Source organism: Rhincodon typus, chromosome 7, assembly GCF_021869965.1.
Source record: "Rhincodon typus isolate 14 chromosome 7, sRhiTyp1.1, whole genome shotgun sequence".
Lineage (NCBI taxonomy): Eukaryota > Metazoa > Chordata > Chondrichthyes > Orectolobiformes > Rhincodontidae > Rhincodon > Rhincodon typus.
This window is the reverse complement of record NC_063338.1, coordinates 61,241,930-61,258,651: the sequence shown is the minus strand read 5'-3', so window position 1 is coordinate 61,258,651 and position 16,722 is coordinate 61,241,930. Positions and strand designations below refer to the sequence as shown.

Sequence of the window (16,722 nt, the reverse complement as noted above, 5' to 3'; positions counted from 1 at the left end):
TAGACCCTTCTTCAGAAATGGGAATTTCTGAAGAAGGGTCTAGGCCCGAAACGTCAGCCTTCCTGCTCCTATGATGCTGCTTGGCCTGCTGTGTTCATCCAGCTCTATGCCTTGCTGTCTCAGATTCTCCAGCATCTGCAGTTCCTACTATCTCTGATACTGTTTTTAATATCAGCTTTTGGGGTGCTGGTACGTTTTATATTCTATTTGTTGAACCATAATTTTGAAATTGAGTGACTCATCCTGAGTCATCTGGCAAGATCCAGGAAAAGAAACTCGAATTCTGTTCGGACTGGGTGAAACTGGTCGACCATTATTTAGGCCATTCAGCACTTTGATCTTAATTTGAATGACTTGTCTCTTCTTTTGGTGGAGTTTATTAAGATACTTATCTGTCCCTGACTTGGCAAGTTGGTACTTGATTAAACATCTTTGGTAATATTAAGACTGGCTAATTATGTGTAAAGCCTCTACTTGCATTGTATGGAAGCTTCTAAAAGTTGGAAGTAACATTTGTAGATTTTCCTGTGATTTGTTATTCCTTGGATGTAACTTCTGTTGTGAATACTTAGTTTGTGCTTCAAGTGGATTTACAATATACTATTTAGTTTTAGAATATATCTGTAATTTTAAGTAAAATTTATCTGTACAAAATGGGATAAATGCAATTAAAGCACTTTTGAAGTCTATTATACTTTGATAGGTTGGGGTCATAGTATGTTAATAGGTGAAGTAGTTGCTGAAGCTAAGGTTGCAGGTGCAGCAGGCAGTAAAGAATGCCAACATTGCATTTGCCATCATTTGTGAGAGGTTTTGAGTACAGGAGTAGGAATGTGTTGTTGCAGTTATACAGGGCCTTGCTGAGACCACATGTGGAATATTGTGTGCAATTTTGGCCTCCTTTTCTGAGGAAGGATGTTCTTGCTCCTGAGGGAGTGCAGTGAAGGTTTACCAGGCTGATTGAGGGTCTGACGTATGAGGAGAGATTAACTGACTCAGTTTGGATTGTTTTCACTAGAGTTCATAGAAATGATTGGTGGGGGGGTCGTTGGGGGAGATGCAGCAAAAATCTCAGACTTTTAAAAAGTCTCTAACAGGACTGGACAGGGAGGATGTTCCTGCTGGTGGGTGTGTCCAGAACCAGGGGTGACAGTATGAGGATTTGGGGTAGACCATTTAAGACTGAGATGAGGAGACACATGTTCACGCAAAGAGCAGTGAGCCTGTGGAATTCACTACCACAGGAAGTACTTGATGCCAAAACATTGAATGTATTCAAGAGGTGACTAGATATAGCATTTGGGGTGAATGGGATCAAAGGTTATAGGGAGAAAGCAGGGCGATCAGCTGTGTTGGTGAAGAATGGTGGAGCAGGCTCAAAGGGCCAGATGGCTGCGTCCTGCTCTTATTTCCTGTTTCTATAAAACATTAGGTGAGCTTACTTAGCTGGAGAACTGAGATGAAATGGACACACTTAGTTGAAGAGAAGTGCAATCCTGAGAAGCTTATGTCCTGGGAGTTGGAGCTGTATTATTTTACAAGCATACAGTGAACCTTGAAGATGTAAAATTGATTTTATCCATCAAGTAAGAAACAAAGGTCAGTTTTGAAGATTGTCCAGAGTAAGCATCAAGGTGATAGGTGGAGTTTAGGAAGGTTTCTTTCTTTAGTTTGAGCAGTGTTTAGTTGCAATTTAGTTTTCTTATGATCTGCAGTTCAATGGGAAAAGCTAGCCAGAATAAATGACAGACTTGCACTGTAAGCAGAGTGAAACATTAACTACTTTGATCATGTGGAAGGCGGTGAGTCATGATCTCCATTTCTGATTTTGAGACGCAGAAGTTTTTAAGATTGCCTGATTTGAGCCAGTGGGAGAATCTACAGTTGGGCCTTGCAGTGATATCTTGCCAAAGAATGTACCTGCATTTAGCCTGAAAGCCTGGGTGGGGTGGGGGTGGGTGGTGGGAATGTAACCAGAACAAGGGACTGATGTTTCCTCAATCAAGAAAAGGTATATGACCGTATACAGAAGCTTTTGGGGGGGTGGGGCGGGGGGTGAAATTTTGATAAGAATTTTTGGAAGAACAAGTAGACTGGACTGCCGTCTGACTTTGTCCCCATAGCCAGTATTGGACCCATAACCCTTCCTAATCATGTACCCATCTAGATGCCTTTTAAATGTTGTCATTATACCAGCCTCCACCATTTCCTCTGGCAACTCATTCCCTACATGCACCACCCTCTGCGTGGAAAAAGCTGCCCCTTAGGTCCTTTTTTAAATCTTTCCCCTCTCATGCAAAACCAATGCCCTCTGGTTTTGACCCCTCCTACGCTGGGGAAAAGACCGCAGCTGTTCGCCACATCCGTGCCATCGTGATCTGAAAACCTTCTAAGGTCACCTCTCAAACTCCACTCCCAGCAACGTCCTTGTAAATCTTTTCTGCAACCTCTCCAGTTTCAGTAACATCCTTCCTATAGAATGTGTCCAGAATTGTACGTGGTATTCCAAAAGTCGCCTCATCAATGTCCTGTACAGCTGCAACATGACATCCCATCTCCTACACTCTAACGTACTGGCCAATGAAAGCAAGCATGCCAATTTGCCACCTTCACCACCGTCTACCTGCAACTCCACTTCTTCTAAGGTACTGTGCACCTGACCCCTAGGTCTTTTAGTTTGGCACCACTCCCCTGGGACCTACCATTAACTATATAAGCCCTGCCCTGTTTGCATTAACAAAATGCAACTCCTCGATGCTGAAAGATTTCTGATCCAGAATCAGCCCATTCATTCACGTAAAGATCCATGGTAGAAACAGTGGGTCATGACAATACTCCCTTCTCTTTTCCATTGCGCAGACTTCACTGTTCTGTGTGCAGCAGAAACTTCCAAAACTTAAATTGTTTAAATACGGCACATACTATTCATCGTGACTGGACTTTTACTGGTTTGGCAGTGTCAGTATTAGGAGCCAGTACCGAGGAAAAGGATCTGGTAATGAAACTGGGGAACATGCAAGAGCAGGGGACTTCATAATAGCAGAAGGATCTGGGAAAGGTGGAACTCCGGTTTGTTTTGCCAGATTCCCATTTGGTGATCTGCTTTCTGTGATGAATGGCTAAGTAGTGCATCATGAGAATATTTTTGAAATACACGCGTAAACTTGCATTGGGCTAACAAAATTACGTGTTTGGGCATTGCCAGTACTAACACTTGATCTTTTTTATGAGTAGTGTTTTTATCAGATGTATTTTTCTTTGTTTCTTGATTGTTCTCATAGGGTAATGGAAAATAGAAACAGTTTTCCTTTGAAACTACACTAGATTTTGCTGCTTTAGCTATCCATTGATCTCTCTAGTGTATAAATATTTAATCAAAACTTGAATAAAAATTTGTGTTGCAACTGTAGCATTGGTTTAACTCAATATAGTACTTGAATTTTTAAATGTGGATCTGTAGCAAATTGTTATTCTTGGCAGTGTCCACAGAAGCACTTAATGTTGCAATTTGAGTTTTTTTTATAAAATCGGACCTTTTTTATATGGTGTAACCCCTGAATTTTGACATTCTGTGCTGATTGGTTGTAATTCTATGTCTGATCAAAATAGCCCCTCTGAGACTACAAAACTAGTATAGTCTTGTAACTTCAGCCTGTGTTTAAAGGTTTAAAAACATCCAAGAGGTGAAAAACTCAGCATTCTGAGCTGCCCTTGAACTTTTCATTAGGCAGAAAAGACAGTGAATGGAATTTTAAGAGAAACTATTTTCCTCACTATGTAATCATTGAGGAAGGACTATTTTCAAATATTTAAATCTAACTAATTTTTTAATTTTTAAATAGGCAGATTCCAGATTAAAAGCTCTCAATGCAACTTTCAGAGTCAAGAATCCAGACAAGTAAGTTTTTATTTTTTTTTTTTTTTTTTTTTTGTTTTCCTTTTACCACATTGTTTTAAACCTTTTGTAACAGCTTTGTTTACTTACCCCTCCTGAGTGATCTATGAGCACCTTTTTTTTTGTCCATTTTACCACATTTTTCCTCTAACTTGGTGCTCCAGATACTCTCTTGTATAGTTGTGAATTGATATGCCAGCTAGGGATATAGCTGAGAATTTTCAGATGAGCTACTCCATGCTATCTGTACAAGTTGTTTTTTGTGATAACCAGTCAAACCAATCCAGTTAGTTAACATGGCTTTATAAGTGAACCATTGTGCACATGAAATTTCCATTTATACATTTTGCATGTATGATCAGCTTTTTTTTAAAAAAAAAAGTTCGGATAGCATCATTTGGTGACAGCCTCAATACAGAGAAATTCCACTGATGTAGTTGTGAATTATGTCTGGCCCAATTTTTATCTGCAGTCTCTGAACTATTTATCAAATTGTGGAGAATAGCACCAAGAAGGAGGCTATTCACTCTATTGAAAGGGTAATCTAGTTTGTGCCACACCTTACACACATCAATTATTTTAATTTCAAATATTTATTTATATGAATTTGGTTATGATTTTGGTGTCAAATAGTCATTCCAGACTTTTTGTATCCTAGTTATTGACCATTCAGCCATTGGAACCACTTTCTGTAAACATTTCATGATAATAATCACTGTTCAAGCTGTTCTGGAAGGCTTTTTTTTAAATTTAGTGTGTAAACTGTGGTTTTATGGGTGGCACTCTTGCCTCTGAGTTAGAGGACTGATGGGTTTAAGCCCTTCTGTCTGGACACATGGGTACATTATCCAGGCTGGTACTTCAGTATAATATTGAGATTAAATAGTTACATCTATTTCCTCAGTTGAAATGATAAATCCCATGACTGAGGAAGAGAAATTTTCCCCTGTTCAAGTCCATATTTAAACCTTAACCAATATCAATGAAATAGATTATCTGTTTACCTCATTGTGCCCAACAAACTTCGAGGTAGTGTAGTGCATTACTTTACTATGTTACAACACTGTCCATGCTGGAAGTACATTTAAAAAGTTGCATAAGAGAGGCAATTTGGTCTATATGTCTATGCCTATTCCCCGCAAGAGCAACTGGATTAGCCCTAAATCCCGACTGGAGGACTACAGAAATAAACAATTTTTTTGAGAGAATTATTCAATTCACTTTTTAAGAGCTGGAATTAAATTTGCCTTCACCACACCCTCCTGCACTGTATTCCAGATCCTAAACATGATGGAATTTCTTCAAAATTGCTTCTCTTGTATATGGCTCTTTTTGTCAATCACACAAATTGGTATCCTCCTGATTCTCAATCCTTCAATCAATAGGAACTTGCCCCCACCTGTTTTCTCCTGGCTGCTAATGATTTTGAGAACTTTGTCAAGCCTTGTCTGAATATGCTTTCTTGTATGGAGAACAGTCCCAGTTTCTCTGATCTATCCACATAATTGAAATCTTATCTCAAAGTTTTGGCAAAGATCTGTAGCTCAGGTTGTGGGTGAGGTTGTTGGCTTGTTCTCGTTCAGATCTTTCATCATCATGCTATTTGACATCGTCAGTGGAGCCTCCAATGAAGCAGTGTTATTCTAATCCTCTTGTGACGAAACGTCTGAACGAGAACAAGCCAGCTTGGTGAGCAAGTCAACAACCTCTTTCTCATCTCCTCAAATTCTTGTGATTTCATTCTCCAGAGCTTTCTCTCTCAGTTCCTGAATACTACTCAGAATTTGGCACTGTATTCAGTTGAGGTGCAGCTACTGCTTTATATAGGGTCACCACACAAAATTGACTTGCTTTTTTAAGTCTATTTGCCTGTTTGTAAAACCCAGGATCCTATACATCTTATGAACCACTTTCTTGCTATGCTGCTGTCAATGCCCTGAGAAAGCTATCTTTAATGAAGAGCTTTGGCATCATGCACATGCAAGTCTTTTGTACCATGATAAAGAAATTCAGAGCTAAATTGACCACTTTTTAATTTATTTTAATTTGTACCTTTACATATTTACAGATACATACAGTGGGGTTTATTGTTTTCATTTGCTTAACAATATTGTGCTTCCAGAAACAACATCCTTGATTACCATTGACTGGACTGACCTTGTAAAAATTGTGCTTGCAAAAGCAGATCAGTGGCTGAGAGTTCTGCAGCGAGAAGCTAATTCTATGAAGTCTGTTAAGCATTGATGCTGAGCAATCAGAATTGTGATGGATTACTCACCACTTGCCTGGATGAGTGCAATTCCAGTAACACTTGAGACGTTCAAGACAAAAAAGCATGCTTGGCGCCCCACTGACCACATTAAACTTCCATTCATGTGCTGCAGCAATTTTCCGTCACGTCTTCCAAACCTGTGGTGTTCACTACCTAGAAAGATGAAGAGACACCACCCCCCACCCCCAACTGTCTTGAAGACAGTTAAGATTACATATTACGTGCAGTCCATGTAGCTCAAGTCCCAAGAATGAGTCTAAACATTAAAAATCAGAACTTGGACGGTTGTGATCAGTGGCCTGACCAGAACCTTTTACAGTTTGCTTTTAATTAAATCAGATTTGTATTCCACCATTGTAACTGTCTCTTCTGCTTCTGATCACTGTTTTGTATCGGATGGACATCTTGGGAATTAAGTCTGCTAAAGTTTCTCTTTTCAGCTTCATCTTTAGTAATCACAAAACTACTTCAGGAATACATGTGTCAGCTGTGTACAGCATTGTAAGAACCTGAGATTTGGGAGCAGTAGTCAGTCATTTGTCCCGTCGTGCCTAACTTGCCGTTCAGTCTCGCCGTTCAATAAAATCATAGCTGATCTGTTTATGGTCTCCCCTACACTTTCCTGTCCGCATCCTGTAAACCCTCAGCACTCTCTCTGGAAGTTTATGTATTTCTTTTGTAGCTATGTATGGAAATATATACATATAGTCGTATTGTTCTGTTCACATTTTTAATCAGCTCCAAGAAAAGCTTCCAATTAAATGCTTTTCCCCTTCCACTTTCCAGTGGAAGGTTTTGCCATCTTCAGCTAGCTAATATTTTGGTATCCTGTTTGGTAACAATTTAAATGCTATTGAAGCCATATGTTATGATTTAGCCTATTAAATTTAAAGTAACTAGTTCACAGAACTGAGCGAACGTATTATCTACTTGTTTAGGTATTCTCCTTGTATTTGGGCTTATAGAAAGTCAACTGAGTTCCTCAAGGGCTTATTCTCTATCATTTTGAAGTGTTATCCATTTTACAAAGTGTTTGATAGAAAACTTAGCCTTCTTTTTTCGGAACAGTGTGTTGCTATTATAAAATGCAATTTGAGTATTTTAATCTTAGTTCATTTTTAATCTTAATCTGTTCATCTGTTCACAGGAGATTTACGGAGCTGAAACATTATGGCGATGAGCTGCAGTCCATCATATCTCACCTCCTGCGAGTTAGAGCAGTATGTAATTTGAGATTTATACCTTTTTGTCAGAGTGGTTATACTTGTGTATAAACTTGTAAAGTTATATGTTGGCAAGCTATTACAGCCAGACCCTACTGTTGCTGTGTGTCTTTCACTGTTCAACTATGTTCTACTGGAGAGCAATCAGGATCAGCAATCCTCATGCCCACCCTGACAATTAACAACTTCTCAGTCATTGTATATCATGGTTCAGAACTGGAGCAACTTCCTCGTTCCTATAGCAGCCTCTTGACTCAGGAGTTAACAGATCTCAGTTTCACAATTTTAAAAAAAAAAAAAAAAAAAAAAAAAAAAATTTCTTTTTGCTCCAATCTTGCAGTTGCCTAAATGTGTGGTGATCGGCTTTTAGTGGTACCTTGGTTAATTTCCAAAATGCTTACTATAATTGCAGAGGGTAGCAGACCGTCTGTATGGTGTATACAAAGTACATGGAAATTATGGAAGAGTTTTCAGGTAAGTTTTTTTTTTTTTTTTTTTTAGTATTTTTACAGCTTCACCACTTGGTACAAAAGGATGTAAAGGAGTTAAGTTACTAAGTTAGAGAGAAGTGAAATGGTCATATGAAATGTCATATAAAATTTCCCTAACTCTGAACAGCATACATTATCTTTAAAGAAATTGTTTTATCAAATGTATTAGAATATGAAGTTTTAGTATAAATTTTGGTTTTGAACAGTATATAGATGGCCTATTTTTTAGAAATATTTGTATGGAGTTTTTTTTAGTACATCTACGTGAATTATATAACACTACATTTTTTTCTTTCAACAGTGAATGGAGTGCTATAGAGAAGGAAATGGGGGATGGGCTGCAGAGTGCTGGTCACCACATGGATGTGTATGTATCTTAAACGGTCCTAATTGATGCATTGTTTTTGATATCATACTGTCATAATGATTTTAAACTGTAAATGCTTGAAGCCTTTTTGGGGAGATCTGGAAGCAAAATAATACTGACATCTTATAAACAGATCAAAATTCAGTTTAAAAAAAATATGCAGGAATTAAAGTAGCTAAATCTAAACCTCAAGAGTTTCCAGTGTTATAATTGCAGGAACATTTTGGCATTGTTCCCATTTCCCCTTTGAAACCTATGCCAAAAACCATGCAATAACAAAAAGCTGCTGTAATGCACACTTGATGAGTTCCATTTGCTTAATAGAATGACATTATCAAGGGCCTTTTTAGATTTTTCTTGTGACTTAAAAAGAAATGGTCACACTGAGCTATTGATGCCTTGCTAACTTGAGCAATTATTGAGCTGCACACATTAGTTTGGTGAATTAAAGAGTTGTGGTTGTAAGCATTTTTAGTAATAGTTTCCAGGAAAATGCAAGTGTCCAATGACGATTGTTGGGCTTTCTATGAAATGTGTGTCATTTTAACTGTTTAAGATTTGGTACACCCAGTTAGTCGTACTACGTTGTGTAGGTTGCATTTTAATGTGTCATGGTAAAAAAAATCTAGCAAAACCATCACAATAGGATCTCATTGCATGTCAAACTCAAAACTTTTCTTCCTTATTAAAGATACGCAGCATCTATTGATGACATTCTAGAAGAAGAGGAGCACTATGCTGATCAGTTAAAGGAATATCTCTTCTTTGCAGAAGCTGTTCGGTATGTATTGTGTACTTGTTTGAATCCAAAGTAATATGAGGAGTTAGGCTAATCAAGTTAAATTTTTTTTTTCGAAGTTTTATAATCCCTATAGTGGAGAAAGAGGCCATTCGGCCCATCGAATCTGTACCAACCCTCAGAGCATCCCACCCAGATCCCAGCCCCCTACCCACTCCCCACGTTTGCCATGGTTAATCCACCTAGCCTGCACATCTTTGGACGGTGGTAGGAAATCAGAGCACCCAGTGGAAATCCACGCAGACAAGGGGAGAATGTGCAAACTCCACACAGTTACCCAAGGCTGGAATCAAAGCTGAGTCCCTGGCACTGAGGCAGTGGTGAGTGCCACTGTGCTGCCCTTGGAAGCCTACTAATGCTGTATGCATGGAACAGTGATATTGTAAGTGTGTCCTAATATAATTTGCTCAGACTTGAGGTTTCTGTGTTTATCAATACCTTCAGCATTTAGTCTCACTATGCTATGCACAACAGTTGGCCATGTATTAAGCTGCTATCTATAAATGTTCAAGTTACTTTAATGGCTAACTGAAGTTGTTGCAGTACATAGTGGGAGCAATTGGGTTAAAACATTTTAATGTTTGAAGCAATACTAACCAAGATCAATTCTCTACAACACAAATAAATGATACTCGTGTTACAGTCATTCACAACCATGGAATCAAAATTATTATTAAAATCCTACCTATCCCCACTGAAACAGTTCAAAAAAGGCCTGCTTTACATTATTGGCCATCCTCAATTGCCATAAACACTAATTTTTCATTACATTTTGAGAATTCAGAAACAAGGCATAGTGATGTTATTGCTAGGTTAGTGATCCAGAGACCCAAGTAATGTTCTGGAGAACCAGATTTGAATTCCCACCGTGACATTTTTAAGTTTTCTTTACACATTTAAAATGTTGCTTTTTTTTTTAAATCATCTTTGGCAGTCCCTCAGGGTTGAGGCTGACTTGCTTCCACCCCTGGCTGGGTGGCTTCTGCAGTGGCTGAACAGATGTAATCCTGGAGCTACACATACTGCCACAGATGGATCAGATGGTGTTTGGGTGGACTGTTCTACATTTTTTTTTCTGTCTCATTTGACCTCCATATGCTTATCTCAGTAATTTAAACCAGTTGGTGCCTTCATACATGCTCCTCCATTTTATGCATTCTAGGGCAAGAGACTCACGTCCCTGGGGTTGTTGCATTTATTTACAGATGCTTTCAGGGTATCTTTGTAACATGTAGCCTTCTAGTGTCACTTACCATTGTGAACGTCAGAGTAAAGGCCTTGATTAGGGAATCTTGCGTCAATATGCCTGATATGTGGCCCACCTATTTCAGTTGATCATTTGTGATTATTGCCTTGATAGTGAGGCAAGATTCTCATTAGTATGCTTACCCTGTCAGTGGATTTGCAGATTTTAGTGAAGACAGCACAGGTGATAACTCTTCAAGGATTTGAGGTTTCATGATCATTAAACAATTACTTTTTTGTCAGAATAAGTGTCTAATAACTATGAAACAATTGTCAATTGTTGTAACCCATCTGACATCCTGTAGGGTAGGAAATCTGCTGCGGTGGAGGGGAGTGTGGTGGTGGTGGTGGTGGTGGTGGTGGCAGAAGGGTGTGTGTGGTGGCAGAAGCGAGGAGGGAAGAGTCTCTGGTAATTGGGTGGGGTCATAATTAGTACCAAAGAAGAACAATCCCAGTGTCCTTGGTTTAACAATCTTCAGCTGCTTCCTTAATGACCTTTGTTCTGCCATTAGGTCAGTGGTGGGGATGTTACTCTTCTGAAACTTGAAGCCATCTATGTCCAACAGCTACAAAGCTGACCAATACCCAGGTTTGGGCTGACAGTGACTAGAAACAATGACCACTGTGATGGAACATGTGTTTTATATGTTTTTTTTAAAATTAGTGGTTATGTGTGTTGGGCACTTTGTGAAGGGGTTAGTTAGGCTAGTCTTTCAGGTACCATGACTTTAAAACCAGTATATGTCAGAGGCTACATGACTGAAATAACCCTTGAAGTGTTAATGGAAATGTTTGCTGTGGGGATTTAGAATCAAAGGGAAAAATCATTCCATCATTAGCTGGAGTTGAATCATTAAGATGAGCAAGCTTTTTTAAAATTTAGTTCAATTGCTTTTGGGTTTAGTTTGAAAGAGACCAGACTGAAGTCAGGTGCAAGTATAGTTTCTTCTACAAAAGGACACTCTTCAGAGCAACTAGAAAAATAGCTTGCATCAGTAAAGATTGTAGTTGAGAAATTTTCAGACCAGAAATGTTCAAACTTTGCAGATTATTAAGAGCTGAGAAAAGTCTAAGATCTTAATTGTGGCCTCAGCACGTAGGGGCAGGAGCTGAAGAAACTGTTAAATCGAACCTACAGATTTGTTGGGGAAGGAACATTTCTCTGAATTTTGATTACCTGTAAAATGATTGTAGTGGGGAGTAGATGAGTTATTTTGACATGTTTTGAAATTATTGTCACATTTGAGACGATTGGTTTATTTTAATTTTGTTTCTTTTGAGTAATAACAATAAGAGTTTATATTTCAGTGGAAGACCACCACATTAAATTATTTAAGACAAATTAACGTATTAAGCTGAATTTAATTCTGGGATCTGACTTGTTTAGTAGTAACAGTTTGGTCATAACATCTGTCTTCAATAAGAGAGTCTAATCGTCACCTGTTAACCTTGATGATGTTATCATCACTGAATTCTCTGCTATCGATATCTCGAGCACTTCCACTGACCAGAAACTGAACTGGACCAGCCATATAAATATGGTGTCTGTGAGAGCATGTCAGAGTCTAGGAATCCAGCGCACTGAACTGTCCTGACTCCCTAAACCATGATGAATGATTAGAATGCTGTCCATTTGCATGGATGAGTGCAGCTCCAACAACACTAGAAGCTTAACACCATCCAGAAGAAAGCAGCCTGCTTGATCAATACTACATCCACAAGCATTAAGTCTTTCCACCACCAATGCTCGGTAGCAGCAGTGTGTACCATCTGTAAGATGCACTGTAGAAATTCATGAGGGCTCCTTGGGTAGCACCTTCCAAGCCCTTGACCACAATGATCTAGAAGGGCAAGGCAGGAAAACCACCATGTGCAAATTTCCTTCCAAACCAGCCACCATCCTGACTTGGAAACGTATCCGTGTTCTTTCAGTGTAGCTGGGTCAAAATCCTGGAACTCCTTCCCTAAAAGCACTGTTGGTGTGCCTACCCTGAATGTATTGCAGCAATACAAGATGGTAGCTCACCACTGTCTCCAAGGGCAACTGGGGATGATTAATAGCCAGTGACACCCACATCTCACAAATGAACCAAACAAAACTAATCTGAAACTCAGTAAAATGACAGACAATGGTAACATTTTTTGAATGCATCCATCTGTGATGATTTATAGCACCCAGATACCTAATTATATCAAGGGAAATGCGGCAAGTGTGGGGAAAATGACTTTGAACTAGATAATCTAGAATGGTGAAGCAAGCTCAATATGTTTAAATAGCGTAATCAGCTGCAGCTGTGGTTGCAATGTGGAATGGGGAACAGCACCTCCAGGCTGCGTGTTTGAGTACGTTTTTAAAATGACCTCCTTTTGTAGTAGCCAGCAGCATGGTTAAACGACAGTTAAATTTGCAGTTAGGGTGTTTATGGTGTGCATAGGCAATGTTATTTCCCTCTCTCTAGGGCACTTCATTTTGTACATGTATTTAATGCCCAATTTTGTGAGAGGATTTGACTGTTTACCATAACAATTGGTGTAAGGTGTACATCTGTTTTTGGAATGTACTTGTTAGGACAATTTGGCACTTGTTCTTTTAGCTTGTAAAACAGCAACCGTGTTATCAGATTCTTAGTTCAGAGTCTTTTCAGTGCATCATGAAATTGGACTTCTATCAGTGCACAGCTAGTTTGTGAAATTGACAAGCTGTCAAAAATTTCTTGTGCATAGTTTTTTGATTAATTCTGATACAAAATTCACATTACTTCTAGGTGCATAAAGAAAGCAAATGATAAGTAAACTTCAAATGAAAAACATTTTTAAAATAGGGGGTTTTCTGAAGTTTAAAAACTTTATATGCAAATTAGTACTTAGTCTAATAATCCCATTTTGTATCTTCGTAATTCTGATTTGCATAACTGCATGCTTTCACACATGCGTAGTTTTTTTTTTTGGTAAAGGCTTAAGTGTCAGTTCTCAAACAAATGGCTCATGATATTCTTACGAATCCCAATGTGCAGATAGTAACTGTTGAAATGACACTGTATAAATTTGGCTCAGAGGATTATCTGGCCGAGAAATAACAAAACTGTGGTTTGTAATTGTAGTAGATGGTTTGAACCTTGCAAAAGAAAACTTGAAAGTGGGATAAGAAATCTTGCACTTGGATAGGAACATTTTAAAAACAACTGAAGAGTTGGAAATCTGTTATAAAGCCAGATTAGCAGTTGAACAGTTTTTTTTTTAATCTTAAAATTCCAAGCAACAATTGGAAAGTCTGACTACTTATCGCTCATTCTCATTGGACATTGTCATGTGTATGAACAATTTGGCCCATGTTAGTCAGGCGATGAGTTCGAAAGTTTCCACTATTAAATTCCAATTTAAGTATAAATATGGGAGCTATCCCAATGTAAATCCAAGGATCTTTTTCCAGAAATTAAATTGTGAAAACTTGCTAAATTAGGATATTAACAAAATGTTAATGTTCTTGGTATTATTACTCATTTCTTCTTTTGATTCTAGGTCTGTATGTAGAAAGCATGAACTGCAACAGTATGATTTGGAGACGGCTACTTTAGATCTAACGTCAAAGAAACAACAGAGAGAGGAGCTCGCTACAGGGGTGTGTCTTTTTTTCCTCAGTTGCCTTAGTCATACAATATGACAGCTTTGAATTCTTTTAGTATACTGAAATACATGTAGAGATTCAATTTGCATGGAAGAGTGCAAATTTCAAACACTGCATCAAGATGCAGTTGGTGATGGCAGTGTGCCACACTACTGGGTTCTGTGGTGATTCATTCTCGCAGTCTTTGACTTTTCAGTACAGGGGATCCCTGACTTATGAATGTCTGTACTTAGGAACACATTCCCATTCAGGGGTGTAATTTTAACAACCTGACAAATGGATGTTTCCTGTGTTGAGACTGACTGACTTTTTAATGTTGTCCTGCACTGTGTTGCAACTGGTGTACAAGTCAACTTGCTAACAGACTCGAATGATGCCTATGTACATTTCCAGGAGACGTGCAGAATTTATTTAGGTATTTGTAGAGTTCTTGGGTAATAAGCCCAGCTCACCTAGCTTAATGTTTTCATGACAATACAAAAATAATAACTGGTTAGTGGCTTTCCAGAATTTTGGGTTAAGTTGGATGAGCATCGTGGTTTCCTTTCTCCTTTCTCTGCTTGGCCATGGTCGGAGGTTTTTGGGAATAATTGCATGTTATTATTTTGATATTTTTGTAATTGTACTGAAATTTGAATTACTAATGCTTTGGCACAATGAACCCACTGTTTTGTTTTTTTAACTTTTCCATTCAAGCCAACAGTTCACACAAAATCAACAACTCTTGGACTCCCCTGTCAAATGCACATTACAAATGCAAAATCTGTATGTGTGTGGGAAGAGGTCTATACTTCGGTGTCATTTACACAAAGCATATTAAGTTGGGTTTTTTCCTGAATAGCTTTGGTCTTATTTACATAATTCCTATGGACTTTAAAATAATCAGTTTACTCCATGAAAGACAGACAATTCGTGCATATTTGAAATAAATTGGTCATGATTTGGACTTAAGTAAGTTGGCTGTAATCAGTTGAAGAAACTTTTAAAAAGTTTAATGTTTTTCTTAGCCTTTTGCAAACAATGATCTTGTCCCATGCATAAAAGGGCTCATTCTAGTTTTGAGTTTAGTTTTGAACAAGTAGCGAGATTCTACAGTTATCATGCTAGGGAAAAGTTCTTCAATTTATTTTGCATTTTATCTTTTGGTTTGTAATCTTGAACCCTTTTTTTCATTTTTTGTGGTAGGCCCTTAATTCAGATGTTTGTTTCTGTTAGTATAGCTTTTGCTCACGCCTTTTTTTTTTTTTTTTTGATACCAGCAATACGATTTGAATTACTTTGGTCCAGATTTTGATCACTGAGGGGAGTGTGTCTGATTTTCTGACCACTTGCTGTTATAAGATGGGGATGTTGTATATTCCAGTGCTAGCTTCAAGGATGCAATGCCAGTAGTCAGGAGGTGAAATGGCAAGCATATTTTCAACTAAATTATCCTCCCTCTTTCATGATGAACTGAAGGCGCAACCTTTTTAAGATCTGTCTTTGGTTCATTGATTTACACTGTTCTCATGTCCCACAGTGCACATCCATCCCAAACTGGCTGTGTTCATTCTATCCTTTTATTCTTTTACTCTCCTCATATCCTGAAAGTGCTCAGCCTTGTTCTCACTCCCTAGAAATGTTCAGCTGTCCACTGACCTCCAATGTGCATCTGTGGATTCCGGAGATGAGTTGGGGTGAGGGGTGGGACCAGGTGCAGAAGGCAGTGAGCACACTGAGGTAGGATGAGGAAATTAATATTGTTTGGGGCGTAGATTGAGAGGAATGTTGTGACTGTAATTGTGCTTTGATGCTAACTGAATTACTAAGTCATGCTGCTCAGGCTACCATGAACAGTTCTTAAGCAAATCTGTGTAAAATCTAGGTTAAAAAGTATGTACTGGACAGACACTCCAAGGTTCTAGTCATCTGATCCAATTGTTAGAGGGAATTGTGCAGCAGCCCAGGAAAAGTACAACTGGCAAACAAAAATCTAAACTACCCACATGAGTACTGCATGTAATTGGTTTATCTGGAGTTCCTCAGGCTCCTAGTTTGAGTCATTTGTGTCTCCTAGTACGTTATTCCTGCCTACAAATTCAGACCTTGTTTATTCCAGCTTCACTGTCATTAACGCATGTGCACAACTCTTGAAAAGTGCAGTGGCATATGCCAGCTTAACTGGCATTAAACTTTTTCAGCCTGTTCCTTTCAGCCTTCGGTGTTAAAGCAATGAACATTGAGTTGTCAAAAACAGGCTGGAAAATAAACAATAGATAGTCAATGACGGAGCTTTAAGTAGATATTCAAAATGCTCAGCATAAATTTCTTCCTTCATGAAGGATTTGGCAAGAACGATGAACGCTTAAGGTGTTGAAGAGTATCCAATCAAAAACCAAGCTATACAAAGCAGCTAAAACAATTCATAGGCCTGAGGATTTGGAAGTTCTATTAAACTCAGGATGATAAAGCAAATAAAGTGGGAGGAAATTAATTGTGAAAGTAAATTTTGAAGAAATATAAAAAGAAACAGCAGAAGCTTCTATGGATATATACAAAGAAAAGCAGTAGCTAAAGTAAGGATGGAGGAGGATCAACTGGGAATTAATAATGGTGGACAGGGAAATGGCATGTGATTTAACCAACATGTTGTGTCTTTCACAGTGGAACACTTTGCTTGTTATTTTTGGAATGCTTATATAAAAAAAAAAAGTCCTTTTTATAGGAGGAAAAACCTTGTAATGCTGTCTATCAAGAGACAAAATATTTGACAAAACTAACAGGATTGAAGGCAGAAAAGTCAACAGAGTCATCTGATGGCCTGAA

At 38.4% G+C, this 16,722-nt stretch overlaps 1 protein-coding gene across 1 annotated transcript in view; it reads left to right on the top strand.

Moving 5' to 3' along the window:
- Positions 1-16,722, top strand: part of snx4 (sorting nexin 4) — a 59,940-nt gene that overhangs the window by 33,066 nt on the left and 10,152 nt on the right. The window contains exons 6-11 of the mRNA XM_020526792.2: positions 3,843-3,898; positions 7,315-7,387; positions 7,803-7,864; positions 8,183-8,248; positions 8,940-9,029; positions 13,812-13,911. Coding sequence (XP_020382381.2) covers positions 3,843-3,898; positions 7,315-7,387; positions 7,803-7,864; positions 8,183-8,248; positions 8,940-9,029; positions 13,812-13,911 — 447 coding nt within the window. The remainder of the gene's footprint in view (positions 1-3,842; positions 3,899-7,314; positions 7,388-7,802; positions 7,865-8,182; positions 8,249-8,939; positions 9,030-13,811; positions 13,912-16,722) is intronic.